A 25,581-nucleotide genomic window follows, 5' to 3' on the forward strand; every position below is an offset into this window, starting at 1 on the left:
AATAAAAGAAGAAGAAGAAGAAGAAGAAAGAAAATGAAAAGAAAGATGGAGTTTGGAAGAGGATGAAGTCAACGCTGAAGACGGATTGCGTGTCTTCAACAAACATGGGCGGATCGGATCAAGCTGTGGGTCCGACTGCGCCATAACAGACCCTCAGTCTCACCAAGGACCGACTACTCCATCGTTATATTGGAGGAAAATGCAAATATTGGAATATATAATTGTATTCGGCTATGTGTAAATGATATTGCCAGGTCAATGCGAATCAGACCAGAACCAAGATCCCATGCATTATCTATATGTGCCGATATAGTGTTGAAGAAACGTACCGCAATACGCCGCAGCCACCATGCAATTATAAACAGATGGACTTGACACATCAAAAAGATCAATATCCCAAGAAAATATAACCAGACCAATAGTAAAAAAAATAAAATAAAATAAAAAACGCAAAAATAGATGATAACGATAAGAATAAGATAAAATGCAAGTCATCAATCATGATCGGACACATTCAATAATTCCAGTTCCGTCTGAACCAGCGACTGAAAATCGGTCCGCGAAATCCCCGTGGCTTTCGCCAACCGGAACAAACTCTTGAGGTTCGAGCTGATATGCTGTTTGACAGCAATCTCTCCAGATGATTGGTTTTCCGCCTCCTGTTCGAGCTTGGAGACCGCCTCCGAGCTCATAGATGGCGTCGACGACGGTCGCGGGTGGTTCAAAGGCATCGTGCTGTCCCCGTTCGCGACGGGAGGAGGCCCGTCGTCCCCGGAGCCGTTGATCTGTCGCTGTAGAAGACTGGCCAGCATGTCTCCATTCAGCGACGACGGTCCGACTTCAGGCTGTTCTTCCTCGGGGTCGTGGTTGTCCAAAGCCGGCTGAACGTCGGCGTAACGAGAAAAGTAGGAGGCCTCGGAGGCATTCTGCTGCTGTAGCGACGAGACCGGGTTGGGAGCGGGTGTCTTGACGGCGGGGGTCCTCCCCGGTGTGGCGTCGTATTGGGCCCAGTAATCGTCATCATCATCTTCCTCTTTTTGTTCGTCCGCGGCCGGCGGGGCACTCGGTTCGCGTGTCTCCGCAGCTCTCAATGCATCCTCCACCAGCTGTTCCTGTGATCGGGTCTTTGCTTCGCCGATCGACAGCGACCAGTCGGCATTGTCGCCCCCGCTGCCTTCCTCGGGCAGAAGCTCGGCCAGGCGCCACCCGGGACCCCCTCCATCCTGATCGTTCGGGCACCAGAGATAGACCGCGATCAACCCGTAGTCCGGTAGAACCATGCGCGAGTGGAGCGTTTCATCGTCCACCCGCTTATATACGATGGGGACCTCCCCGTGTATCTCGATCTCGCCCGAGACCGGGTGCGGTTCGAACTCAGTGCCGTCCACGACCCTCTGGAGGTGCTCGGCCTTCCCCGCATCCCAGCAAAGCAGTCGAAGCCACGATTCGGTCGGGGACGTGGTAGCGGAGCCGAGGAACTGAACACGTTGGCGTAGAATGGGCGAGAGGAGGGGGAGGAAAGCGGGAGGAGGGGTGGGGGAAGCAAACGCCGTGGGGAGGCAAGCTAATAACGGAGGGAGTAAGGCACGCGGGTCGGGGGGAGAGATGAGGTCGACCATGGTATCGGGGTGAGCTGTTTAGTGGGGGATAGAAGAGGGGGGGGATGATATATAAATAAAAAGTAAGAGAATGACAAGAATAATATACGAGAGAGGAGAGTCGGTGGAAAGAGAATGAAGCAAAAGAGTGGAGGTTGTAGTTGTACAAGTCACATCCAGACTCCCCAAGGTGGGGGAATCGATAAGAGCGGAGATGGACCCGGTTTTTATAGTCTTATATCATCTCCTTTCGTCCGGTTGAAACATGGAGAGACCAGTGTAGTATTTTGTAAAGAAGTGAAAAAATGTAATTAATAATTTATACTCATCCAGGAGGACTAATTGATCGATAGTGGTTCGTGGATAGCAACTGTCATTGGATTTTCTGCAGTTTATTTTCCATGTAATATGGATTATTTTCTATATTTATTAATATATTTTTTTCCTGGAGCTCATTTGTCTATCATTTATGTTTATATGGTTTACTCTTTATATAATCTAGTTTATATGATCCACCTTTCCTGCAATATTTTTTATATAATTTATTCTATTCGTACAGACAAAGAACGGCTGGATGTCCTGTCATTCTCTCCCTGGCTTCATGCAGATACCATAGCACGACCCCCCGCTCTAATATTTGTATACAGTCGCCAGAATTATTTTCATTATCATTCTTATTATGGGAGAGTCATCATGGCTACCTCTCACACAAAGATAATTCAGCGCCCAGATAGTGGGAAGCTGTTGATCACAATGCAATGTTCAACCTGTCTCAATCGAGTCCGATTCGACAATTGTTTGCCTGCAGCTCCGATTCAAAATAGCGGGGTCATCTCTCCATCTGCATCTTGAATTAAGTCTCTGCTTTCTGCCTGGTAATCCCTCTAATGGCGGTGATATCTCCGTTCAACCTTGTATATCGACCAGGGATCCAATCAGCAAACCATGCAGCATCTTTCCGGCGGTATCTTCAATCGGTCAACACCGTTCGCACTCCAAAGCGAGCGATATGACCTCTCAGAGGATCAAACATTTGCAGAAGTCTGGTGACTGGTCACCACCCATACCTCAAAACAGGTTCTCCGCTATATCCCTTGCTGCTTTCGACAAACCACGTTCTCCCGTGTCAAGCACACATAAAAGGGTCACCCTAGCCATCAATAATGAACTCTCAATCAAACCAGGGTCTCTGATAGGGTCGATGATCTCCCGCGGGTCGATCCAGGGGTGGAAGGGCTGAAGGACGCGCCTACTTCGTGTTGCATGGAGCTGATTGAAGGATCACGCCGTATCCGACTCGATTATGCTGTTCAGCTCCGACTAGCTCGAGACTAGAGTGTTACAACCCTGCGTGCAAGTATAGCAGAGGGCCACCCTGCTTGCTGATTGGGAGGGCGGAACGGACAGAGGAGAAAATCGAATCTGATCCGCACCTCGGCATTTTGCAAGCCATCACTATCACTACCACCTTCTTGCCCCACCCTATTCCCATCCCAACATGAAAAGTTAATACTACGGCCTCCACGACATGAATCATCGCGAGTGGGAAAAGTACTGAGGTCTGGATGTCTTCCTCAGCGACGGAACAGGTGGGAAATATGTCCACCAAGCCCAAGTCCCCGACCACAGTCGAAGAAGCAGATGGGCCAGAAGATACGCCCCCTGGGCTGTCAACACTCAATGATGTCTGTCCGGAGGAATTGAAGTCGCTCGAGAAGCATGTTCGCTGGAAGACCGATATCCGCCTCTGTACCTTAGCAGGCATTCTGTGCAGTCTGAACCTGCTGGACTCCGGCATCCTCTCGTCAGCGTCCGTCACCAGCATGCTCCAGGACCTTGACCTCCAGGGCACACGATACTCAGTCTCCATCTTCATCTTCACCATTTCCAGCGTGGTCTTTCAGCTTCCCTCCACAATCGCCGTGCGATGGGTCGGTCCGCGCATCTGGTTCGCCGGTATCACGTTCTGCTTCGGCTTGATCACGCTATGCATGGCCTTTGTCCACACCTGGCGCCAGATGATCGCCTTGCGCGTGCTCCTCGGCATGGCGATGTCAGGCATCTACCCGGGGCTGACCTATCTAGTTAGTACCTGGTACACGCGGCGCGAACAGCAACTGCGCTTTGCCTTCCTCCAGTCCGGCGAGGTGACCGTGCTGGCCACGGGCAACATCGTCAACTTCGGACTCAACCAACTCGACGGCCGAGCCGGCCTGCGCGGCTGGCGCTGGATGTTCCTCGTGCAAGGCCTCATCTCCTGCGTCATCGGCGTCGTGACCTACTGGTGGATGATCGACTTTCCGGAGCGCGCGCAACACAGCTTTTACTTCCTCTCCGAGGACGAAGCCCGCATCGCCACGCAGCGCATCCAAGCCGATCGCGACGACGTCGCCCCGGAACCGTTCTCCTGGCAGAAAGTGCTGGTCAACTTCGCCGACCCCAAACTCTACGGCTTCGCCGTCATGTTCTTCCTCCTCAACTTGGTGTCCACGGCCTTGAACTACTTCCTCCCCATCATCCTCCAATCCGGGATGGGCTTCTCCAGCAACCAGTCTATTCTCCTTTCCACCCCGGTATGTTTCTTCCTTATCCCTCTTCCTCCTCACTCCTAAAATATCAATCCACCAATAAATCTAACCCTACTAGCCCTACTACTGGTCCGTCATCCCAGCACTCCTCACCTCCTTCATCGGCGACACCTACCGCGTGCGAGGTCCCCTCATCACCTTCAACGCCCTCTGCCTCGTCGCCGGCTTCCTCATGCTGGGTCTCCCCTCGCAGGTCACAGTCCGCTACATCGGGACCTTCCTCGCGACAGGGGCCTACGTCTCCAACTGGGCCGCCCTCAACGCCTTCATGGCTAACAACATCGTCGGCCAGTGGAGCCGCGCTACCGTCGCGGCTGCCGTCTCAGCTTGTAATGGCCTGGGAGGTGTTGCGGGGAGCTATATCGTGCGGTCGGTTGAGGCGCCGCGGTATCCAACTGCTGTTTGGGTTGCTGTGGGGTGAGTTTTATCCCCCCTTGCTTTCTTTTTTTATCGCTAGGAGATTAGACGGCATGCTAACTACTACGGTTCGGCCATGACAGATCCCACATCCTAATGATCGTCATCGTGGGGATATTCACAGTATGCTTCTATCGGTGCAATCAGCAGCAGAAGCAGGGCCTGCGGGTTCTGCAGAATAAAGTCGGTTTGCCTCATACTTTGAATCTCAAGTATATATATTTGTGTTGTGCGATCGTACTGACTTGGCCCTTGTTTAGCCCGGATTCCGATTCACCTACTGATTAGCATAGATCGTTCTGATTCACTGAGAGACAGTCAGTCATGTGATGGACTTGAGCAAAACTGCAAATAAGAGATTCTCTGGTTTTAGATGCGCAGAGATAATTAAAAAATAAGATTAATTGAATATAGGGGTTTCTTTGATACCATGTACCTAAATAGTACGGTGTATTCTTACTGGAAATATCAGATTATAAATATCTTACTCCATTTGTGTACATTGATAATTCTAGACGGTGGATACTCACTGGTTATAGCGTGATTATTGTTGTTATTATGGCAATCTCCCTCTTTACTCAATGTTCTATCTCTGTCTCGCCCTCGCTGTAAAGGTCTTCGCTGAATGTAATATTTCTGCTATCAACATCGATTGATCGATTGGGGCACCCGGGGTATAAGTAAGCTAAGTAGGCACCGCATAACCGCATAAAGCCGGTACAAGGGAGGGAGGGAGAATAGAAAAGGACGTGATGTACATGTTGCAAAGGCTCCTGAACCATATTTCACATTAGATCAGATCAGTCAGTTCATTCCGTCTTTCTGCTCCAGTTTGCCCACAAGCCGCTTCATCCCTGTCCACTCCTCAGACGGCACATCCTCGGGCGTCCCGCTGAGACCCTTGCCGACTTCGAATACAGTGACCACCCCGTCCAATCCGCCGGTGGCGATGCGGCGGCCTTCGCGCTCCTCCCAGGCGACCTTGTTGAGGCTGCGGGTGAGGATGCCGCCGCGGCCTTGGGACGGCGTGGCCTTTACGGCGGGGACTTCGGTGTCTGTGTAGAGGTCCCACACCTCGAGGTTGCCGGCACCGTCGACGAGCGAGAAGACTCCCGGTCGGTGGGGCGACCAGCGCGCGTCGTAGACTACGTCTTCGCGGTTGATATCGAGGATTGGGGAGACGGTTTGGGCGGCGGGGTCGGCGGCCGAGGTTGGTGCTGTTGTGGCGGGCGGGCGAACGCGCCATAGCTTCACTGTCCAGTCGAGGCTGGAGCTCAGCATTAGGTCGCCGAGGTCGACGGGCCCGCGGGCGGGGTGGAAGGCCGTGGACATGATGGGCGCGGCGTGGCCGCGGTAGGCGAGGCGGTGGTCGGTGCCGGCTTTGGCGCCCGCGCGGTCGTATCGGTGGCAGGGGTAGATGCCGCCTTCTTCGGTGCCGACGACGAAGAAGGTGGGGTCGGACTGCGGGAAGGACATGGTTGTGGGGGCGAGGTCTTCGGTTTTGGACGGGGGAGGGGTCGACAGTTCGAGGTACTCTTGGGGCTGGGACAGCATGTCCACAGTCCAGCCGCAAACCACGCCGTCGGTCGATGCCGTCAGGATGTTGTGCGCATTTTGGGTGCCGATGATGGAGATACTGTACACCGGGTGGGTGTGCCCCGAGCCGGTCAGGGGGGTCTTCTGTACGGGGGCACCGCCTCCGGCGCGCGACGAGCGGGTGTCCCATAGGAGGACCTGGCCCGAGTAGGAGCCGCCGACAATGAGGTTGGGATGGAACGGGGAGAACCGGGCTGCCAGGATGTCCGATGTGGAGTGAAAGGTGTATTCGGGGCGCGAGTGCAGGTGTTGGTTCCAGACCTGGACCAGGCCATCGGGCTCGTGGGGGGCCGAGGGATTCTTGGTGTACGACGCCAAAACCAGCTCGGGGAACTGCAAGTTTGGTGAGAACATACTTCATGATACATGGGATGATCGTGTAGTGACAAACCTTGGGGGAGAAGCTAAGATCGCTGATCATCCGTTTCTTGGATGCCTTCTCGTCGTAAAACTGGCACACCTCCCTGATGCTTCGTCTCTTCTTGCCCAGGCCCTCGTCTTCCTCCAAATCTCCATCCACACCCCCCATTTCGTAGTCTGCAAGCACATCATACTCCTCGTCCAGCGCACGCTCAATAACCTTGGCCGACCGCTCCACGAAGTCCAGAAAATCGTCCGACGAAGTGACGGCCTTCATCTCATCGTCGTCCAATGCCCGCAGGGGATAACGCAACCTGGCCGCCTCCTCCCCGGCTTCATTCTCCGCCTGCCGTTGGCTCGCCTGTACTTCCTCCTCGATCTCTCTGCGGAGCTTCTTGCGGATCTCTTCCTCCCGCTCCCGCTCCTTCTTGCTCAGGGGTCTGCCGGCGCCCGACGGGTCCTGCGAGTCCTCCCCATCCGAGTCGACAGACGAGTCGAGCCCTTGCTTCAGGTCATCCGTTTGAACCCCTTTACTGTATGTGACAACTTCGACTGGAGGTTCCGCCGGCGGTGGGGCTCCAGGAGTCGGTGCCGGGTACGTCTCCGCGCCGACGGTCTGAACAGCAATGGACTGGGAGATGGGTCGCGATGGCGCGCTGAGGATTTCGGGATCGTTTCCACTGATTTGGCTGGCACTGAGTACGGAATTGGGTCGGCTCCCTTTCCGTGAGATGCCATCTGCCCCGTGGCTCATGGAGGCCGACCCGGGGCGGTCCACCAGACGGGAGATCAAGTCATCGAGCTCGGCTCTACTATCGGAGCGACTGGGAACAGGCGAGACAATCTAAACACCCGAAATAAATCGGCATTAGTTAAAGCTGTGTTTGTTTACCCAAAAGGGGAGCATCGTACCTCTGAGCCGTCGCCGCTACTGACTTTACCCTGGGAGAACTCATGTTGGCGCAACTCCCTCTGACGTTTCAGTTCCGCAAGTTTGGCGCGTTTGGCCAGAATCTCAGCCTTTCGTTGTTGCATGGAGGATGACATGATGAGTGGGGAGATTCTCCCATGCAGACGTTCTACCTCCAGGGGATTATTTACCTTATCATACAGTATGTCAATGGCGTCTGTTCGGGTGGATGACATAAGCAGACACTCTCCCCGAGCCGGACCGGAAAAACTCGCGACGGGCAAAGTTCCTCCCAAGCTTCTTCTCATCTCATCCCATTCCACTCCCGGTAGCCCTGCCATTGACTTCTCGATACCCTCTCAATCGGTCGTTCGCATTCCCGGCTTTTTTCTCTCCCTCGAATTCATCCACTCGCTCTAGAATCGCCGCTCCGGTCGTTAGGGTCTTATCGAAATGGCTTCCACACAAGGCGTCAACGTGAGTGTCCCGCAAGGGCCACCGCACCCGTCTCTTTATAGAGAGGCCTCATATCGCTTCACCACTCGATACTGACCCTTGATTCCCGTTTCTCGCGCAATAGGTCCTCCGTTACTCGGCTCTCGTTGCCGGTCTCGTCTACGGCGTTTACCACCAGTCCTCCATCTCCTCCAGCGCCAAGCAAGCCGAAACCCAGCGTGAATATGCCCGCCAGGAGCGCCTGATCCAGCAGGCCAAGGCCGAGTGGCAGAAGAAGACGCAACCTCAGAACACCCAGGCACAGAACAGCGGAGGTATGATTGGCGAATTTCGCGATCCCTGTGCTTCCGAACCTTCCCCCCCCCCCCCTTGGGACTTCCATCCCGTCGGTTGTACCGCCAACCATTGAGGATGTACTGCTAATCATTGACTCCAGTCATCACGGATCCCGAAGACAGCCGGTTCGACCTGGAGGCTTTCTTGAAGATGAAGGCTGGGGAGCTCTAGATGTGAAAAGAAGTCCAGGGAAAGGAGTCAAGGATGAGTGGCAGTCCGGATATACGGTTCGATAGCCGTTTTTCTCGGGTGCCAGAACCGCGGTTGGGGTCGACCCCGACTATGTACTATTGTTTGGTCTAATTTTCCAGATTCGTGTCATTGCGAGCGAAAGGAATGATGTTTTCTTTTTTTTCTTCCTCCTTTCTTTTTTTCCACCGTCTTCCCTTTTTTTTGGTTATCATAGAGAATCCTCTCCGAGACTTGTACATACCCTGGGCTGTCGTGCTTCCTGTACACTACAGTTGGACCAGAGCACGAGATTGACGTTTGTTGCGATGCGGATCCCTTGTCCCGATGTGTGTGCACTCTCGGAAAAGTTCGCGCGCTGTTCGTCCGTATTGTATTCTATCGCTTGCTCTTTAGATCGTCAAGGCATTAAAAGGATATTTCCCGAGGTGCGACGTCGCTTAGACCGTGCAGCCATCCGCGGATCCCCTAGGATCAATATGTAGTATGTGTCTGTCTGTCTAGACCCCGAAGTCCCTTATCGGCTCCCGCCCTTCCCCAACATCGCCAATATTTGGCTCACGTCGTGATAAAGTTTCCCATCGTCCTGCTGGGGCGCCTCTTCCGCCGGTTTGGGATACAACAAGCCTGCCTGTTCATCCCACGTCCACCCGCAGGCGGTGAATTTTTGCAGCACAGCCGGATCGCCCTTTTCAGCGGCAGATTGGTCCAGCCCCATGTAGCCGGCAGCCGCAGCCGGTTTGATAGCCTCGTAGGCGTGGCTGACCTCCTTCAGCGTCTTTTCTTGGAAGTATGCTATAAAGTAAACCACGTTAGGAAGATCCACAGCGAAGTGTGACACAGCGCAAGGTGGGGTGTTCGCGTACTATCATAACTTTGAACCACCGACTTGAGAGATTCCGGCCACGGTAGGTCCCGCAGGATCCGGTATACTTGCTCGTGATTTTGTTGCCAGACGGCGCGCAATAGCGTCAGACAGTTTTGCAGGGAGGGGTCTTTCTGTGCTAGGCCTTGCGGCATCCGTTGGGTCATCGCGCGCGCTTCGTATCTGTTGGAAGACGGTCTGATTTTAGTATACCCATCCAATCATGGCCGCGATCGTCTACTCCAAACTCACGTTTGATCGGTCAATAGGTGGGAGAAGAAGAATGTCGAGTAGAAGACGCTGAGGACCTCTGATTCTTTGTCGTTTGTTGTTGAAAGAAATAATGCTGGACTCTCATATTTGGCTAATGTGTCGTATAGGTCGCTGGGGTTGGCTGCCTCTGTGAGCGCCGTGGAGATTTGTTCGAGGGAGAGTGACGTTTGATTCATGATGTGTAGACTAGGAGGATGGATAGATAGAGTTCAGACAGAGAAGAATAGTATTCAAGAAGAGGAGACAATAGTGTGGATGTATGTTCAATGTAGAGAGATGTGATGGCGAAGATACTAAGAAAGATGATGATGATGATGATTGAGTGCGGGGAGACTCCGGAGCAAGCCTCAGGCAACCAGGTCATTACATACACACGTTCCATACTTTACCAGATCTCACCACGACACCATTGAATTTCTAACCAATTAATGGTAAGAGTATATTTTTGAGATGTATATTTCATGATTAAATCCTTATAATGCCAAGCGAATTGATCGCCATAACCCGATGAATAGAATAGTTAGTGTTGACGGCTCGGACTTACATACGGAGATGTACCTGCCAAGCCGTCCCGAAGTGACCACCTTGCGAAGCTACCATGATAAACATACTACTTACCGGTCAACCTCCCATCAACCCATTGACTTCCTCCCGCCTCTCGGTATAACTTCACCAGGGACGATCGAATGTCGCTTCAGATGATCCCTTCTTTTTAATCTTTCATTGGTTTTCATCGTTCCTTTCTCTCCGGGCCATTATGGCCGACTCCCCTGTTGATGCCCTTTTGAAGGGCAGCTCGGGCAGGACCACGCGCGGCATGCTGCGCATCATCATCTTGACCATTATCGCCGCCGCCGCAGTGTCCTCCCGTCTGTTCAGTGTGATTCGTACGTATTGGATTTCTGGACGGTCGGCTTGCGAGTAATCAATTGGATTGGAGACTGACGTGAATTTCCCCAGGTTTCGAGAGTATCATCCACGAGTGTATGTTGGCATCAACCGACCCAGACCCAGCAGCCTCAAGATCCATTGATTCCTATCTCACCTCTGGAATCGTTCCCCGAGACACATTACTGACTCGCTCGCAATTGTACAGTCGATCCGTGGTTCAACTTTCGCGCAACAAAGTACTTGGTTCAACATGGCTTCCATAGCTTTTGGGATTGGTTCGATGACCGTAGGTCGCCCCGGTCATGACAACATGGCATTTGGTATTTATAGACACTCGAATCTAACGAGATATTGCTGCATCTAGGGACATGGCACCCGCTGGGACGAGTGACGGGTGGTACGCTGTACCCCGGTCTGATGGTGACCAGCGGTGTTATCTACCACATCCTGCGGTTCCTGACGATTCCGGTTGACATTCGCAACATCTGCGTACTTTTGGCGCCCGCTTTCTCGGGCCTGACCGCATTCGCCATGTATCTGTTGACCTGCGAGATGACGGTTTCGCCCTCCGCCGGTCTTCTTGCTGCGGCGTTTATGGGCATCACCCCCGGTTACATCTCGCGGTCCGTCGCCGGTAGCTACGACAACGAGGCGATTGCCATTTTCCTGCTGGTCTTTACCTTCTACCTGTGGATCAAGGCTGTCAAGAATGGCTCGATCATGTGGGGTGCGCTCACCGCGCTGTTCTACGGCTACATGGTGTCGGCCTGGGGCGGTTACGTCTTCATCACCAACCTGATTCCCCTGCACGTCTTCGTCCTTCTCTGCATGGGGCGATACAGCTCTCGTTTGTATATCAGCTACACGACCTGGTATGCTCTAGGAACATTGGCTAGCATGCAGATTCCTTTCGTCGGATTCCTACCGATCCGGAACAGTGACCACATGTCTGCCTTGGGTATCTTTGGTTTGATTCAGCTCGTTGCGTTCGCCGACTTTGTCCGGGGCTTCATCCCCGGCAAGCAATTCCAGCGCCTGCTGACGACGATGATCATTCTCGTTGCTGCCGTCGCCTTCCTTGGCCTGGTCGTCCTCTCGGCCTCCGGCGTTATCGCCCCGTGGAGCGGTCGTTTCTACTCCCTGTGGGATACAGGCTACGCCAAGATCCATATCCCGATCATTGCGTCCGTATCCGAACACCAACCGACTGCCTGGCCCGCCTTTTTCTTCGATCTGAACTTCCTGATCTGGCTCTTCCCTGCCGGTGTCTACATGTGCTTCCGTGAACTCCATGACGAGCACGTGTTCGTCATCATCTACTCCGTCCTCGCAAGCTACTTCGCCGGTGTCATGGTTCGCCTCATGCTGACCCTGACTCCGATCGTCTGTGTCGCCGCGGCTGTGGCTCTCTCGACCATCATCGATACCTACGTCCTCACCACGCCCGGACCCCTCCCCCGTGCGAAGTCCAGCGCGGACAGCTCTTCGGACGGGCTGCGTTCGACCCGGGGCCCGGTCGTTGGCATTACCTCGTATGTGTCGAAGGCCATCGTCACGGTATCAGTCGCGATCTACCTCCTTCTCTTCGTCGCACACTGCACTTGGGTCACCTCGAACGCATACTCGTCTCCCTCCGTCGTTCTGGCGAGCCGCTTGCCGGATGGAAGCCAGTTCATTATCGATGACTACCGCGAGGCATACTACTGGCTTCGCCAGAACACGCCTGAGAACGCGAAGATCATGTCCTGGTGGGACTACGGCTACCAGATCGGTGGCATGGCGGATCGCCCGACCTTGGTCGACAACAACACGTGGAACAACACTCACATCGCTACAGTCGGCAAGGCGATGAGCTCGCCCGAGGAGGTCAGCTATCCCATCCTCCGCCAGCACGACGTGGACTACGTGCTGGTGGTGTTCGGCGGACTGCTGGGTTACTCCGGCGACGACATCAACAAGTTCCTGTGGATGGTCCGGATTGCGGAAGGCATCTGGCCGGACGAGGTCAAGGAACGGGATTTCTTCACGGCGCGGGGCGAGTATCGGGTCGACGACGAAGCCGCGCCCGCCATGCGTAACAGCTTAATGTACGCCTCTTCCCTTCCTTTCTTTTCCCCCTTCCCACTTTCAGACCTTATGCTAATGCCATTCCAACAGGTACAAAATGTCCTACCACAACTACCACAGCCTCTTCCAACCCGGCCAAGCCATGGACCGCGTCCGCGGCTCCCGACTCCCCGCCGAGGGACCCCAGCTATCCACACTGGAAGAAGCCTACACGAGCGAGAACTGGATCATCCGAATCTACAAGGTCAAGGACCTGGACAACCTGGGACGGTCCCACAACAACGCTGTGGCCTTTGACCGCGGCCAGAAGCGCAAGCGAGCGACCAAGCGCAAGGGACCGAGGGTTCTGCGAACCGAGTAAGGAGGGGGAAAGCAGAGTCTGGCATTTCTGTTCTGTTCTGCCTCTTGGGATGGTCTGTCTATCCCTATTTCCCTGATAGCGTCTTTGGTTTGCTTTGTTTTGTGTTTTTGTAACAAGTCCATGAATTCTTCGGTTCCGTTTGTATTTTCAAAATGTCTTAGTTAGGTTGAGATGTAGAGCTAGCCGATTCAATGGATGATTCACACCTCATGTCAGCGACACAATGATAGTCAAGTATGAATGACCATGTGTACCTTGAAAATATCCCATTGAGTAAGGCGTATAAAATTGGCAGGGTGGTATCTTATGACTCCGAGATGACTATAACTAAATATACAAGTACAAACGTAGTAGAGAGGAAGAATTCGTCAGGGATTTTCTCCATCCAGTTAGTCCGGTTCCGTCCGTCTGTTAATTATGTCCCGCACGGGTGGCAGTCGCAGTAAGCGGAGGGGAGAGGCACGCCACGGTCCAATCCGTCTCCGTCCCAACCTGGCCTTGACTCCGTCCGCACCAATTTCCCAACGAGGCGAAGATAAGCACATGAACGACGGAATGTGCCGACAGGGATTGAACGATTGATTCGGCATCGAAGGACCGTCCCCGTTAGACCATATTTGACCTGCACGGAATATCGGGTCGGATCGGCTGGGATGTGCGAGGGATCTATTGCTGCTTCGGCTGCGCAGGGGCGTCGGGGACCTTGACGTCGGAGAACTCTTCCTGGCCGACGGCGCGGATGGTGTATGCGTCTAAAGAGGGGGTTTTGTCAGTCTTCATCCATCCATCTGTCCATTCTTTCATCCTTTCTTCTCATTCCAATGCGGACGCGGGGGTGTGCGGAGATCGGACGATGCACGTACAGACGCTGATGGTGAAGGCTACCAGGGCCATACCGGTGGCGGCATTCTTGAAAAGGTAGGGCCGACGGGCGCGCAGCAAGGCCGCACCGGCGCGGTAGTCTTTACCGTAGTAGGTGGAGTTGAAGCTATTGGCGGTTCAGGACAGGGTCAGTCTATATCCATAACCGCTTGCAGAAAGGACCGGGTGTCGTTGACAAGGGGAATGGGGCTGGACGTACAGTCCCGTGGCCATTATGACTGGGAGGTTTGGTATCCGCGAACAGGATCTGGGTGGAAGGGTGTAAGATGAATGAACTGATGTGGGTGAAGTGGACAGAGAGGAAGAGGAAGAAGAGTCGGAAGATCAGCCCAGATCCGCGGAGTCTTGGCATGGTGTGCGGTATTCCCGGTATTGTCACCGTATCGTACGGTGGTGTACCGGAACGGCGCAACGAGAGACCGGGCATTAAATGTTGCCAGGCTCTCCAGGCTCCGAAACAATCAGCGTCAACGGTCGTTTCTTCCATCGTGATCCAATCCCATCCCTGTCGAATGGTCGGACGTCATTTCATCTTCATTGATCTATTCCTTGGATATTCGACTTCTCTTTTCGGTAACAACCGTTGATATCCTCCCTCCGACCCTCCTTTCCTACTTCCCATCTGTCTCGACTCTCGCGTGACTCGTTCTATACCGTGGCGCCTAGCTCAACCTCCACCAATTGTCGCGTCACCTCTCGTCTGACGGAATCCGCCTCATTTTTTTTCCCAGCTGTTCGACGTAGACTTTAACTATCTCTTCACTTAGTTCGTTCGAAACCGTCGATCGGTCTAAGAACCTAGATTTTCCCTCTCCGTGGCCGGCTCCCGCACCCGCATCGGAGCCGCCATGGCTCAACCGCCCGACCAACTCGCCGGACAAATCTCCCAGCTCAATGCCGCCCGTAATCTTGTCTTAGGTGATGCCGCCTTCTACCCCCAGATCATCAATGGCGTCCTCCCGATCATCGGCGCGCGCGCACACGTGGACCTGCGACGATGGGGCTCCGACTTCCTCGCCGAGACCTTCGCCAGCCCGGCGCTACGATCTTCACAAAAGGAACAGCTAGCTGCGGACTCGCTGAAGTCGATCCGGGAGACGTTGGAGCTTCCGGAAACGGATCAATTGGTATTGCGCAATCTCGTGGAGGCTGCGGCCAGCTTGTACCCGCTGGTTTTTAGACGCATGTAGGTAACCGATGCTTGCTTGGTTTGGTCTGAACCCGCGCGCGGGGTGTTGGAGAATGAGGTCTCGTAGGTCCTGGCGAAGGTTTTGAATCCCGCGCGTGGCAGGCTTTTGAGGGGCGAACATGCGACTAACTCTTCCTGGTAATATTTTAGCATCAATCGCCCAAATGATTCAAGCGTCTGGGAGCATATGACGGCCATTAAGCAAGATATCCTGCGGAGGTGGGATGGCTTCCCATTTGCGGTCAAACTGTGCTGCATCAAATTCGTACAGCGCGTGGTGCAGGTGCAGACCCACGGCTCGATAGCGGACCCTCGAGTATGTCCTTCTTCGGGCTTGACCCGTCCGAAAGAACGAGAGACGGCGGATTGACCTGTCTTCTAGCGCCCCGACCAGAACGAAACTTCCCTGGCTATTGTACCTCGAAACCACCCCATACTCTCGCTCCCGAACCTAGAGGCCGAGGCCTCGGGCCTGCTGGACCGGCTCTTGTCCGTGTTCCAAGAAGAGGACTGGTAAGCGATGGCGTTTCCCGTCCCGGGCGAATTGGATCTGGACTGACCGGTAGCGACCTCTGCAGTGACCCTCTCCTCGTCAATGCCACCTTGAACTGCTTGGCCGTTCTCGTCCGAAACCGACAGTCCGTCGGAAACAAAATCATCAACGCAGTGATCAGCTTCTTCCCCGCAAAACAAGTGCGCTCTCCGATAACGCCCACAATACGTGTTGGAGTCAAGTCTATGGAACGGACAGCGAAGGCCCTGATGATCAATATCTTGAAGAGGTAGGATGTCGCGCGGTGTAGAATGGGCCTGAAATGGACGCTGATACCAAGGCATAGGAACCCCAATCATCCTCTCACCGGAAAGATGCAGCACTATATCGAGCGGTTGATGCAATCGCGCCTGGAGCCGGTCGACGACTCGACTCGGAAGCGTGGCTTACCGTCGGAGCCAACGGATGGACTGGACAATGCCAAACGGTTGAGGCTTGAAGCCGAGGCGCCGTTGATCAAGGTCCCTCCTCTTCCGGCGGGACCCATCAGCTTCCAGCAGCTCTACACGCTGACCGAGGACGCAGGGCTGTCGTCCTTTGACGTGAAACAGCTTCCTGCCGACCTTTTGGTCAAGATCCTGGTCCCAGTCCTCACCCGTGTTGACCAGTCCGCATTAAACCAGGCTGTCGATGTAAGTGAATAGCGCCCTTACGATTAGGACTTTTTCTGACACCCGTACAGGCCATTCGAATGCGCTACAAGTCCCTTCCGAAGCCGCAAGTACCATCACCCGCTGCAGAAGAGGAGGACGACGACTATGAGCCCGAGTACGAGCCGATGGATCTCCCCGTGCCGGAAGCAGGACAGGGTGATGCCGTGTCGGCCGAGGTAGCCGATCTGGAGCCGGACCTGGTGTCCCTGGGGCCGTTTGTTCTGCCTCAGCCTCCCCCGCTGAGCGAAGAGGAGGCCGCGGAGACCGGCCGCGGTGCGGTTGCCCGAGTGTTCAGCATGTTAGGGACAACGGACGCAGCGCCAACACCCGCCAAGGGCAAAAACCAACAACATCTGGGCTTTTCCCGACTAGCAGGGAGCACATTCGACCGGGATGCCTGGGTGACGTTGCTAACGCGGCTTGCAACGCGGGCCCCGGCAGGCCTAGAGACAGCGGACAAGAAAGCAGGGACAGATGGGTCACGAAAAGCCCCGGCGATTTCAGACTCCATCCGCGAAACCCTCTACCGGTACATCCTAGAGGATTTCCGAGCCCGGGTCAACGTCGGGATCATGTGGCTAAACGAAGAGTGGTACAATGATCGGATCCAGATGAAGTTCACGGCGTCCCAGCGGAGCGAGGACGACGAAGAGACGACGGTCCCTCTGCACTACGACCAGTGGGCGCTTCGGCTGCTCGACGGGTTTCTGCCGTATCTGGATTCGCGAGATACCAAGATCTTCATCCGATTTCTCAGTGAAATTCCGGAGATCACGATCCCCATCACGCAACGGGTGGCCAGTCTAGCCAAGGACCCGGAGCGCGTCAATCTCTGTGTTCAGTCATTCCTGTATGTCTTCCATTCTCCTCCGCGGTCACAAATCACTAACTGCAAGCGCAGGTATCTAATCATGTACCGACCACCGGCACGAGAGATCTGTCTCAACGCAGTGGAAGACGTCTATCGCACATGTAAGTGGCCCCTCACCTCTGTCATACTCCATTCCACCGAGCTTACAAATCCAGACGAGGAATCTCGACCCGTCGCAGGGAAGGTTCTCGCGCGGTGGCGGCCCCACAAAGCAGACCCTCCGAATCAATCACCATCCCAATCCCAACCTTTGGCTTCGCGGCCTGCCAAGTCGGAGCCCGAGTCGGGGGTAAATACGGCCGCTGGGGAACCTTCTGTTCCGGCGTCATAGTTGTTATTTAGGAGGGGGAAGGAAGAGATTAGTAGATGTCAGTCTGCAGTTGTTCTTATTGCACCGATGATACCTGTACTTTATAAAGCAGTCGATTTACGCATATCTATTTTGCAGAGTGGAATCTGCATTGAATTAATATAGCGTGCATGTTATGCAAGAGCATATAGTCTGCATACGTGGCATATGAATGATTCCGCAAATGGCTCTATAATGGTTCTATAAATTGCCCCATATTCGCTCTATCGCGATTAAATGGTCTCTGACTATAGATTTGCCCTATCAGACATAGTCACATACTACATCACAGTGACAGTGGACACAATCGTTCTACCAGCCAGTTAAGGTGCCTCGGGCCATGTGTCCCTGTATGACCTTGAGAATCAAAGAACCCCGCGACCTCTCGCGCCATACATACACAAACCCAAGCAGTCGCGGGACTCGCGCAGACCTTTTGTCTGGCCGTGGGAGCCCTATCGACTGGGTTCTGATCTTCCGATGCTCCATCACGTTACACAGTACTCGAAGGATCTTACTACGTTGGTGAAGATGGAATCTGGCCGCCGCCTGCGAGGGCGATGTAACTCGTTGACTTACTGTTGCCACGTCGTGTATGGGTTTCATAGTGTTCGGGATGGAATTAAGGTGGGTTGGTACTAGAGCTGGGTGAGTGGAACACACCGTAGCCTGAATATACAGATGCCTTCAACAGCCTCGACACAGTGAGAGTATACTGAACAGGTTCGCGCGGTTTGGTCGGTGTTCCATCGCAATCAGTCGGTGTTCTAATAGAACAGCAAGACAGAATTCAAAGGTGACCATCGCTAGCCCGAATAGATAACAACTTTCTTGTCTTTTTTGTTGTACATAGACTTGTCAGATTCATATACATGTAGCATATACAAAGATTTCTGTAGACAAAAGTCACATTAACTTCTAACTACAATTACCAACAACCACCTACCAAACACCAACAACACACCCTTACCCTTCCAACCAGCCAATCCAACATTAGATACAAACATCCCACCCCTTACAACAGCACAGCAGCAGCAACAACCACCCCAACAACACCACCACCACCAATACGAGCATATCCACCCGCCGCAGCATTGAAAGTCGGCACCGAGCCGGCAGTCGAAGAAGACGACACCGACGAAGTCTTAGTCGACGCCAACTTGGTCACACCCGCCCTAGAAGATCCAGACGGCGAAGCCACCGCCGCCGCCGACGAAGAGACACCACCAGCAGTGGCAGAGCCCGGAGCCGATCCAGCCACGCTCTTGCCCGTGGCAGACACAACCCCAGTCACACCAGGTCTGGTCCCACCCGTAGCAGAAGCACCCTCAGTAGGGGCCGCATCATCCGCGTCCCCACCGGCAGAAGCAGTGGCGGTAGCAGTGGCAGTAGCCTCCCCGAACCCGGGAAGGAAGGTCGGCTCGTAACTCGCCGACCCCGTATAACCCGGGCAAGCGGGGTTGTCGTACTTGGGCGGGGCGCGACCGCCGCCGCAGTCCGGGAAGTCGCAGATTTCGCCGGTGCCGGGGACGTACCAGAGGACGGAGGCCTCGTTCCATTGGTTGCGGGTTGCGGTGGAGGTGCAGCCTTTGAGGTCGGTGCGGGCTTGGGAGGGGGTGAGGAGGGAGAGGGTGGTGAGGAGGGTGGTTAGGGTTAGGAGGCGGGACATTTTGAATGTTTTGTTGGTTTTGGGGGGGAGGGGGTCTGGGGAGAAATTGGTTAGTCTTCTTTTATTCTTGATATGGATGGTGTTGATATACTGTATGTATATGTATAGTAGGATGGTTAGGGCTGGGTAGGGTCAGGTGTTGTCAGAACCATACATACCTTAGATAAGTACTGCACTAAAAGAATGTAGAATAAAGAGTGACTGGCAGCGTATCCGTACTTAGTAACGACAGAATAAAGAGCACAACGAAGACAACGACTCAACCCCAGAAAGAAGGGAGAGAAAGAGGCATTATATATAGACATCCAGGTCTGACCAGGATCCAGGAAATTGTCTCGAGATAACGGGGCCCAGCCCAGGCAACCATTGGAGGTGTTCCAGCCCTGTCCGACTATTGATTTTCCCAACCTTGAATACCGCGCGGTCTGGCCTGGTCCAGCCTAGCCAGCCCAGTCCTAGTGTGGGATGGGATGAGGCTGAGTAGGTGGTTTGATTGCTTGTCTGGTCTTGTCGTTTCTTGTTTGGTCTTGGGAAGCGAGCTCTGCCTATTAGGCAGTCGGTACTAGTAGGTACCTAGGTGGTTAGCGGTAGCTTGTCTCGCTTGTTCAATACTCAAGCCGTTCTAGATTCAGCCTACGTAAACACGAATATAATGTAATCTTCTATTCATCATGCAGATGTCCCGATGTGGATCCAGATGTATTAACCATACATTCAAAGAATCAAGATCAAGCAAACTCCGTCCCCGATGGATCAGTGTAACAAAGCAAGCAAGCAAGTAAGCAAGCAAACAAAGAAAGAAAATCAACTCGCTCGCCCCTATTGACACATCCCCAAAAGAAAAAAAAAAAAAAATATGGTCCATCATACATGCCAGTCCATACACATAAGTCAGTCAAAAGCATCTCTACAACACCGAATACAATTCCATGTACAACCATCCAATCCAACCCCAAATCAATCATGCCCAGAATGAAGTCAAAGTAAACAAACAAGCAAAAGCGAATGGGTATTTATTTGTCCGTCAATATTTGAAAAAACGCAAGAAGGTGCAGCGCAAGACTCGCGGGTGTTGATCCTATCGCGCCGCCATCTGGTTGGACCCTGGTCCGCCCAGCACACCCATGGAGTTGACTGCTTTGGATGACATTGAGGGTGATGATTCTCGTCGAGAGGCCGCCGAGTGGAAGAGGCCCAGTCGAGCTGGAGGGGGTGAGTACGCGGCGTGTTGCCCCGCCCCGGGCGGCGATCGGTGGTCGTGCCCCCCGTACGCCGCCGGGTGCGGTTTTCGCACGTCCAGCGGGGACGAGCTGAGGGACCGGAATCCGGATCGGCGCGCCGCGTCGTAGTCCACGTGTCCCATCGGGGCGAGACCTGACGGCCCGGCGTCTTGCTCCATCCCGTAGGGTGTGTTGTTGGCGGAGGAGTTCTCGGCGATGGTGGACGCGGACCCGTTGGGCGCATTGACGTCGACGACCCGCTTCTGCCCCGCTGGCGTGGTGTACGCGGGCGCACGGTGGTCCTCCGGCGCTCGGCCCGGAAGCTTTTGCGACCCAGTCTGCTGTTGATGCGCCGGGTGCAGAGGATTGGCCCATGGAGTCTGCTCCAGGAACGCTTCCTCGGCAGCCGTGCGGAAGACGTTAGAAGACATGGCGGACATGGGCCCCCGCGGCATGGTGGTCGGCGGCTGGGAGACCGGAGCTTTGGGTTCAATGACGATCTAAAAGAAAAAAACATGTTAGCTAAGGCATCTCAGATCTCCAGACGTGAAACATACCCCCATCTTCTCCAGATCATCTTCCAGTTCCGACGGCCGCGCGGCCGACAGCGAAGGCGCCGCCGGGAATCCCACGTATTTGGCCACCCCCGCCAGGACCGACACCTCCTGGTTGTACGCCGTCTGCTGCGCGATCTGCTGGGACCGGCGCGTGGGAAACGGGATGTACTGCTGCGGGCTGAGTTCGTCGGTCTTGAACCGATCGTGTTGGATGGCGTAGAATTGCTTGCTCGTGTTCGTCGAGTGCTTCTCCCGCAGGTCCCGAATGCGCTGGAAGTACGTGCTGTGTGCCTGGGCCCGTTCCGCGAGGCTCTTGTTGAGGAGGGATTTGAGACGGTACTGGAAGAGGGTGTGCTCGTAGTGGATCTTGTCATCCCGGTATCGCTGCAGGCACTCGAGCTGTCGTAACAGGTCGGGGTGTGTGGGATTAGGGCCTTTGAGCATATCGAGCTCGTTATTCAGTTTCGATATCCGTTCGTCATATATCCTGTCAAACGTGATTAGTAGTGGACCTGGCCAAGAGGTGATGCTTGCTTACTTGTCTCGCAGGGTCGCAAATTCTCGTTCTAGACCGGCCAGAGACTCCATGGCGGACGTCCGCTTCGCAGCTACCAAGGATTAGCACCAGAAGCACCGTGAGAGGGTCCAACAACGCTTACCTTCTTCCTCCAGTCGGGCAGCCGCCTCGCCATCGTCCGCTTCTTCGCCGCGCTCCGCCGTGTCGTCATCGCCGGTGTGATCGTCAGCGCCGCCTTCGGTGTCACCGACGCCGTCAACGTCCTCATCGGCATCTCGCGTCTTCCGGCCTTTACGCTTCCCCTTCTTGCCCTTCTTGCCCTTGACCGGCGCTGCCGGCAGATCCGATTCGGGGGCGTTGTCGGCCGGGATGTTGTCTTCCTCCGCAGTCGTCTTAGACGGTTCTTCTTCCACGGGTTCGGGCGTCAGGACTATGTCGTCGGCGGGTGGATCGCTGAGCTCGCTCTTCAGAGAGCCGCGTCGCTTCTGCGGGGGGCCACCTTCGTCGTCGGCCTCCGTCGCCCCCGCGTCCTCACCTGAGCCAAGCCGCTTCCGCTTCTTACCCACGCTGTCTGACAAGACGGGACCGTCGGGCTCCAAGGTCTCCTCCCGAGGGGGTTCCACCGAGCGGGGCGGTTTGGAACGGGGCTTGGTGGGGGAATCGTCGACGGGGTGAGTCTCATCATCGTCGACTTCGTCGTACGTCGTGGACTGGACCAGCTTGCTTGGACTCGGCTCATAGCCGCTGGTCGCGCTCACGACAATGTTGGTTCGGGAGCGGACGTTATTCGGGGAGTCATCGACCCGCTCCGTTTCCGCCTCGGAATCATTTTCGGGGGCTGGCGCCGGGTCTGGTCTTGGCGATTCATAGTCGGAGGGCATGTTGTCCGACATCTCGTCGATCTCGCTGAGACTGCTGGACCGATCATCGCCGACGAGCGAATCGTCCAGGAACAAATTTTGCTGCTCATTGGTGGTGCTGGTGTCTGCCCCGGTTGGCGGACCCACCGAGGCAGGGTCCCGACTCTCGGCCACCTCCATAAACGACGGCGTACAGCGGACGGGATGTGATGTTCTTGTCGGTCAAGAGGATAGAGGGTCGGCGGAAGAGGCGGCGGGTAGTGTGGCGGTCGGGAAGGTTGTGGGGAAGAGAAGCCGGCGGTCAAGAGGAGGGATCGGGTGAAGTCCTAGAACAACGGCGACAAGTTAGAGAGGCAAAAAGAAGAAGAAGAACGCAAGGCGAAAACTCGCGAGTAGGAATACAATGAAACTGTACAAACGGAAAACCGATATCATGGAATAGATACCGACGTCACCACGAAAAAAGAAAAGAAACAGAAAAGGTCAAAGAGGAAGAAAAAGGACGCCGAATGACTGGGGGCAGCAGAAAGCCGAGCAAAAGGAAGGCGGTGCGGAGATTTGATCACACCCCCAGTGACGACGGGGGCCGTCTGGCCATGAGCGAGCGAGCGCTTGGGGGGGGTTCCAACACGACCATGACACCCGAGGCCTCCGCACACGCTTCTTTCGGAAATCATCGCAAGATGATCGGAATCCAGTGAAAAACATGATTATAGACCTCCAGAACATACCGTTCAACAATGCGCCAATCGCGAAACCAGGTGCTGTACCACCCGCTGTCGCGACCGATGTGAATCCTTCGGCCAGAGCGGTCGCGAACGAGGATCTCCTACGGCGGAGGTATTGTGTGATCTGAGTGAACCGCGTTTATGAAGCACCGGATGGGAATCGGTGTCTGGATGTATGGACAAGGACTGGAGGTCGAAGGCGAAGGAGGACAGGACGAGTTCACGTAGTGGGCGATACGACTGTGCAGCGCAAGCGGGAGGAACGACGGCATTAAACGAGGAGGGTTGACGTCAAAGGAAAAGGGAATCTAGACGACAACCCAGTGAGAAGTCAGGCAATCTACTGAAATGTAAAGCTCCACACGACGATAACGTGAAGAGAAGATGGACAGAGGGGGAAGGGTAGGTAGATGAGAGGAGGGGAGGAAGAGAAAGAAGAGCAGCGCCGAGAGGAGAGGGAAGAGAGAGCGAAAGAGAGAGAGAATTGGGTGGATGGAACGTATGGAAACACTGTCACGTCCGTGTATACCGCCCGTATTTTTGGTTTTGCCGGCGGTAACTTTGGGCGGATGGCTCGTCTTCACCGCCTTACGGTGCGACGCGATAAGGCCCGTGACTTATCTTTGTTATAGTCGGTGCTACAGGTATATTAGTATAGTTGGGTTAATCAAAAGAAGAATGTCATTGTAATTGTACTAAGAGAGTCATCACTTTTAGGCAGATTGCCACCATCAATCACTTGCTGGTCCTGACAGATCATATCAGACCACGTGACTACAACAGTGACGCCAACGCCCAACCAGGAAGGAGTGTCATCACCGGCGGAGAGATTCAACCTCACCAACACACTCACACACCTACCTACCACCTAACTACACACACATACAAAGTTTCAGACTAGGAACAAACACAAATCCACCCACAATATCCATCATAAGGTACACATGCTTTACATGCTGCACCACAACGTCACAGCCTGCATAACATGACGGACCGCCACGCTGGCGACATCGTCAGATCGGTAGAAGGGACGGGTTTTACCAGCCTTATCTTGGTCGTTCCTGTTGCGCAACATTCCACGCAGGTGTCATGACTGGCGTCGATAACAACTGCCGTCAATCTACTCTGTAGTAACAGTAACACAGAGTAGGGACATGGAACTAATGGCCAGTGCGCCTAGTTGGGCGGGACGGATTCCGTGAAGATCGGCGCTAGTCTGACACCGCTGTGGTGGGCCAGTATATGGCTTCCTAGGTCTGCTGTATTAGTGTATGAGCTGGAAGACAGCAGGCGATAATTTGGTGTTTTTACTTGCTGTTGCATGGTAGCTTTTACTGTGGAAGGTGTAGGCTGGGCTGAGACCGCTGTGAGTGGCCCATCTAGCTAACGTCATTGTTGTATCATTATCATAGTAAAAGGTAAAGAGAAAGTTCACTAGAGAGAAATCAACAATATAGAAATCAATATAGAAGAAAATGAACAAGAGAGTTGATCAAAGAAAATACATCATATAATGATGATTTCTACTAAAATCAAAAACACAAATAGATATCTACTCCGCCCTGTGTACATTTCAAGATCCTCCACCTTGACCTAGAATGCAGTAAGGTAACTCAATAAATGATAGCAATACTCCGAATCCATACGCTCGGGTCTATCCGAGACATGAACTAGTACTCCGTACCTAGGTAAGTGAGAAGTACGTACCTGCAGGAACGGCAATCAGAGTAAGACAAGACAGACAGCCTTCTTTACAGTAGACCAGAGCCAAGAAACGTCGGAGGTACTCCGGAGAATGTCCTCACTTCACAGCCACGCAGGTACGTACAACGTAGTCAGTACCTCTAAGAAAGATGCTATAGACATATCATATCTGATTAAAGTGAAGCTAGGGATAGTTGGTCATCGGAGAAATACTATATATAATATTGTATACGTACTCCATACTCCATACCCAGTACCTACTAATCCGACCAGCCAATATGATACTACCTAGAGGTACCTAATATGCCTAGTGAAGCAGAGGTAAGTATGTACTCTGTAGACATATAACAGCCAAGACAGCATCAAACACAGCACCATCCCCCAACACCCATCAAGCAACAAAAAGGTACATACATATCACACAAGGAGGCAGTGACCACTTCGGTAAGTAGTAAGTACGGATAGATAGATCACCACTCTAGTCCATCTCTCCATACATACTAGTGTTTTACATTGCTTGCGCACTGCTTTCCTACCTTATTTAGCGCTTGTTGATTCGATCGGGAGATGGATACGATGGGAAATATCCGTGGTGGAAGGTGGATGTGGAGATGGCATGGATTGGAGATTTAGCGGTTGATCGCTATTTTATATGTCGACTTCCTTGCTATTTATTTATTACCTTAGGTAACTTATTTGTATCCGTATATACTAGAGACCGTGGACTTGGGGAAGCATCATAATATAATCGGACAAGCCTACTACCACCACCTACCTCCAACCTATCTATACTAACTATCAAGTACAATATCACTACATCATCAAATCATCCACGAAAAACCAGCCTAACAAGACACCTATCAAACCATCCAACCCAAAATAAAAAATAGTCCAGGAGAATTGTAGGACGGGCCCACCACCC

At 53.7% G+C, this 25,581-nt stretch overlaps 11 protein-coding genes across 11 annotated transcripts; 5 read left to right on the top strand and 6 right to left on the bottom strand.

Annotated features, from left to right (window-relative positions):
• Positions 1–223: 223 nt before the first annotated feature.
• On the bottom strand, positions 224–1,819 carry BDW47DRAFT_84116 (uncharacterized protein). The gene has a single exon (XM_024820004.1). It carries the CDS (start codon positions 1,617–1,619, stop codon positions 495–497), a length of 1,125 nt encoding a protein of 374 aa, XP_024668072.1. The 5' UTR covers positions 1,620–1,819; the 3' UTR covers positions 224–494.
• Positions 1,820–3,001: 1,182 nt separating this feature from the next.
• On the top strand, positions 3,002–5,082 carry BDW47DRAFT_84120 (putative MFS transporter). Its single transcript, XM_024820005.1, has 4 exons — positions 3,002–4,171; positions 4,245–4,603; positions 4,687–4,786; positions 4,864–5,082. Exons 1-4 carry the CDS (start codon positions 3,164–3,166, stop codon positions 4,885–4,887), a joined length of 1,491 nt encoding a protein of 496 aa, XP_024668073.1. The 5' UTR covers positions 3,002–3,163; the 3' UTR covers positions 4,888–5,082.
• A 167-nt stretch (positions 5,083–5,249) lies between these two features.
• Positions 5,250–7,640, bottom strand: BDW47DRAFT_84129 (putative dynein intermediate chain). The gene is made up of 3 exons (XM_024820006.1): positions 7,472–7,640; positions 6,591–7,403; positions 5,250–6,532 (listed from the first exon to the last, which is right to left on the bottom strand). The coding sequence occupies exons 1-3, from the start codon at positions 7,604–7,606 to the stop codon at positions 5,408–5,410; spliced, it is 2,073 nt and encodes a 690-aa protein (XP_024668074.1). The 5' UTR covers positions 7,607–7,640; the 3' UTR covers positions 5,250–5,407.
• A 163-nt stretch (positions 7,641–7,803) lies between these two features.
• BDW47DRAFT_112916 (ATP synthase subunit e) lies at positions 7,804–8,876 on the top strand. The gene is made up of 3 exons (XM_024814266.1): positions 7,804–7,946; positions 8,050–8,239; positions 8,362–8,876. Exons 1-3 carry the CDS (start codon positions 7,923–7,925, stop codon positions 8,430–8,432), a joined length of 285 nt encoding a protein of 94 aa, XP_024668075.1. The 5' UTR covers positions 7,804–7,922; the 3' UTR covers positions 8,433–8,876.
• Positions 8,380–8,857, top strand: BDW47DRAFT_84141 (uncharacterized protein). Its single transcript, XM_024820007.1, has 2 exons — positions 8,380–8,488; positions 8,573–8,857. The coding sequence occupies exons 1-2, from the start codon at positions 8,466–8,468 to the stop codon at positions 8,745–8,747; spliced, it is 198 nt and encodes a 65-aa protein (XP_024668076.1). The 5' UTR covers positions 8,380–8,465; the 3' UTR covers positions 8,748–8,857.
• Positions 8,877–8,878: 2 nt separating the features above from the next.
• Positions 8,879–9,864, bottom strand: BDW47DRAFT_112918 (CSN8/PSMD8/EIF3K family protein). The gene is made up of 3 exons (XM_024814267.1): positions 9,568–9,864; positions 9,317–9,498; positions 8,879–9,245 (listed from the first exon to the last, which is right to left on the bottom strand). The coding sequence occupies exons 1-3, from the start codon at positions 9,762–9,764 to the stop codon at positions 8,968–8,970; spliced, it is 657 nt and encodes a 218-aa protein (XP_024668077.1). The 5' UTR covers positions 9,765–9,864; the 3' UTR covers positions 8,879–8,967.
• A 350-nt stretch (positions 9,865–10,214) lies between these two features.
• Positions 10,215–13,025, top strand: BDW47DRAFT_84144 (dolichyl-diphosphooligosaccharide--protein glycosyltransferase subunit STT3). Its single transcript, XM_024820008.1, has 5 exons — positions 10,215–10,475; positions 10,549–10,572; positions 10,685–10,765; positions 10,844–12,566; positions 12,637–13,025. The coding sequence occupies exons 1-5, from the start codon at positions 10,346–10,348 to the stop codon at positions 12,905–12,907; spliced, it is 2,229 nt and encodes a 742-aa protein (XP_024668078.1). The 5' UTR covers positions 10,215–10,345; the 3' UTR covers positions 12,908–13,025.
• Positions 13,026–13,463: 438 nt separating this feature from the next.
• Positions 13,464–14,065, bottom strand: BDW47DRAFT_84149 (uncharacterized protein). Its single transcript, XM_024820009.1, has 3 exons — positions 13,989–14,065; positions 13,771–13,895; positions 13,464–13,659 (listed from the first exon to the last, which is right to left on the bottom strand). The coding sequence occupies exons 1-3, from the start codon at positions 14,000–14,002 to the stop codon at positions 13,574–13,576; spliced, it is 225 nt and encodes a 74-aa protein (XP_024668079.1). The 5' UTR covers positions 14,003–14,065; the 3' UTR covers positions 13,464–13,573.
• Positions 14,066–14,111: 46 nt separating this feature from the next.
• BDW47DRAFT_112921 (RNA-processing protein PTA1) lies at positions 14,112–17,570 on the top strand. The gene is made up of 8 exons (XM_024814268.1): positions 14,112–14,975; positions 15,129–15,294; positions 15,361–15,491; positions 15,557–15,760; positions 15,818–16,163; positions 16,214–17,034; positions 17,086–17,156; positions 17,211–17,570. The coding sequence occupies exons 1-8, from the start codon at positions 14,638–14,640 to the stop codon at positions 17,384–17,386; spliced, it is 2,253 nt and encodes a 750-aa protein (XP_024668080.1). The 5' UTR covers positions 14,112–14,637; the 3' UTR covers positions 17,387–17,570.
• Positions 17,571–18,118: 548 nt separating this feature from the next.
• BDW47DRAFT_112923 (putative cell surface protein) lies at positions 18,119–19,331 on the bottom strand. The gene is made up of 2 exons (XM_024814269.1): positions 19,232–19,331; positions 18,119–19,108 (listed from the first exon to the last, which is right to left on the bottom strand). Exon 2 carries the CDS (start codon positions 19,071–19,073, stop codon positions 18,420–18,422), a length of 654 nt encoding a protein of 217 aa, XP_024668081.1. The 5' UTR covers positions 19,074–19,108; positions 19,232–19,331; the 3' UTR covers positions 18,119–18,419.
• An 820-nt stretch (positions 19,332–20,151) lies between these two features.
• Positions 20,152–22,407, bottom strand: BDW47DRAFT_129413 (uncharacterized protein; the record flags this gene model as incomplete). Its single annotated transcript, XM_024816989.1, has 4 exons — positions 20,152–20,793; positions 20,851–21,337; positions 21,389–21,458; positions 21,510–22,407. The coding sequence occupies 4 exons, from the start codon at positions 22,405–22,407 to the stop codon at positions 20,152–20,154; spliced, it is 2,097 nt and encodes a 698-aa protein (XP_024668082.1).
• Positions 22,408–25,581: the final 3,174 nt, after the last annotated feature.

This window comes from Aspergillus candidus (assembly GCF_002847045.1).
Source record: "Aspergillus candidus strain CBS 102.13 unplaced genomic scaffold BDW47scaffold_71, whole genome shotgun sequence".
Classification (NCBI taxonomy): Eukaryota; Fungi; Ascomycota; class Eurotiomycetes; order Eurotiales; family Aspergillaceae; genus Aspergillus; species Aspergillus candidus.

Excerpts from the sequence above, each read along its gene's own strand:
- BDW47DRAFT_84116 (XM_024820004.1), bottom strand. The coding sequence starts at position 1,619 with ATGGTCGACCTCATCTCTCCCCCCGACCCGCGTGCCTTACTCCCTCCG.
- BDW47DRAFT_84120 (XM_024820005.1), top strand. The coding sequence starts at position 3,164 with ATGTCTTCCTCAGCGACGGAACAGGTGGGAAATATGTCCACCAAGCCC. Across the intron at positions 4,604-4,686 it reads GCTGTTTGGGTTGCTGTGGG|ATCCCACATCCTAATGATCG; the intron begins GTGAGTTTTATC and ends CGGCCATGACAG. Across the intron at positions 4,787-4,863 it reads TGCGGGTTCTGCAGAATAAA|CCCGGATTCCGATTCACCTA; the intron begins GTCGGTTTGCCT and ends GCCCTTGTTTAG.
- BDW47DRAFT_84129 (XM_024820006.1), bottom strand. The coding sequence starts at position 7,606 with ATGTCATCCTCCATGCAACAACGAAAGGCTGAGATTCTGGCCAAACGC. Across the intron at positions 7,404-7,471 it reads GTAGCGGCGACGGCTCAGAG|ATTGTCTCGCCTGTTCCCAG; the intron begins GTACGATGCTCC and ends TCGGGTGTTTAG. Across the intron at positions 6,533-6,590 it reads ATCTTAGCTTCTCCCCCAAG|TTCCCCGAGCTGGTTTTGGC; the intron begins GTTTGTCACTAC and ends CCAAACTTGCAG.
- BDW47DRAFT_112916 (XM_024814266.1), top strand. The coding sequence starts at position 7,923 with ATGGCTTCCACACAAGGCGTCAAC. Across the intron at positions 7,947-8,049 it reads CTTCCACACAAGGCGTCAAC|GTCCTCCGTTACTCGGCTCT; the intron begins GTGAGTGTCCCG and ends CTCGCGCAATAG. Across the intron at positions 8,240-8,361 it reads CCAGGCACAGAACAGCGGAG|TCATCACGGATCCCGAAGAC; the intron begins GTATGATTGGCG and ends CATTGACTCCAG.
- BDW47DRAFT_84141 (XM_024820007.1), top strand. The coding sequence starts at position 8,466 with ATGAGTGGCAGTCCGGATATACG. Across the intron at positions 8,489-8,572 it reads AGTGGCAGTCCGGATATACG|ATTCGTGTCATTGCGAGCGA; the intron begins GTTCGATAGCCG and ends CTAATTTTCCAG.
- BDW47DRAFT_112918 (XM_024814267.1), bottom strand. The coding sequence starts at position 9,764 with ATGAATCAAACGTCACTCTCCCTCGAACAAATCTCCACGGCGCTCACA. Across the intron at positions 9,499-9,567 it reads CACCTATTGACCGATCAAAC|ATACGAAGCGCGCGCGATGA; the intron begins GTGAGTTTGGAG and ends GTCTTCCAACAG. Across the intron at positions 9,246-9,316 it reads GGTGGTTCAAAGTTATGATA|CATACTTCCAAGAAAAGACG; the intron begins GTACGCGAACAC and ends TTTACTTTATAG.
- BDW47DRAFT_84144 (XM_024820008.1), top strand. The coding sequence starts at position 10,346 with ATGGCCGACTCCCCTGTTGATGCCCTTTTGAAGGGCAGCTCGGGCAGG. Across the intron at positions 10,476-10,548 it reads CCGTCTGTTCAGTGTGATTC|GTTTCGAGAGTATCATCCAC; the intron begins GTACGTATTGGA and ends GAATTTCCCCAG. Across the intron at positions 12,567-12,636 it reads GCCATGCGTAACAGCTTAAT|GTACAAAATGTCCTACCACA; the intron begins GTACGCCTCTTC and ends CCATTCCAACAG.
- BDW47DRAFT_84149 (XM_024820009.1), bottom strand. Across the intron at positions 13,660-13,770 it reads AGCCTTCACCATCAGCGTCT|ACGCATACACCATCCGCGCC; the intron begins GTACGTGCATCG and ends CCCCCTCTTTAG.
- BDW47DRAFT_112921 (XM_024814268.1), top strand. The coding sequence starts at position 14,638 with ATGGCTCAACCGCCCGACCAACTCGCCGGACAAATCTCCCAGCTCAAT. Across the intron at positions 16,164-16,213 it reads CATTAAACCAGGCTGTCGAT|GCCATTCGAATGCGCTACAA; the intron begins GTAAGTGAATAG and ends ACACCCGTACAG. Across the intron at positions 17,035-17,085 it reads CTCTGTGTTCAGTCATTCCT|GTATCTAATCATGTACCGAC; the intron begins GTATGTCTTCCA and ends CTGCAAGCGCAG.
- BDW47DRAFT_112923 (XM_024814269.1), bottom strand. The coding sequence starts at position 19,073 with ATGTCCCGCCTCCTAACCCTAACCACCCTCCTCACCACCCTCTCCCTC.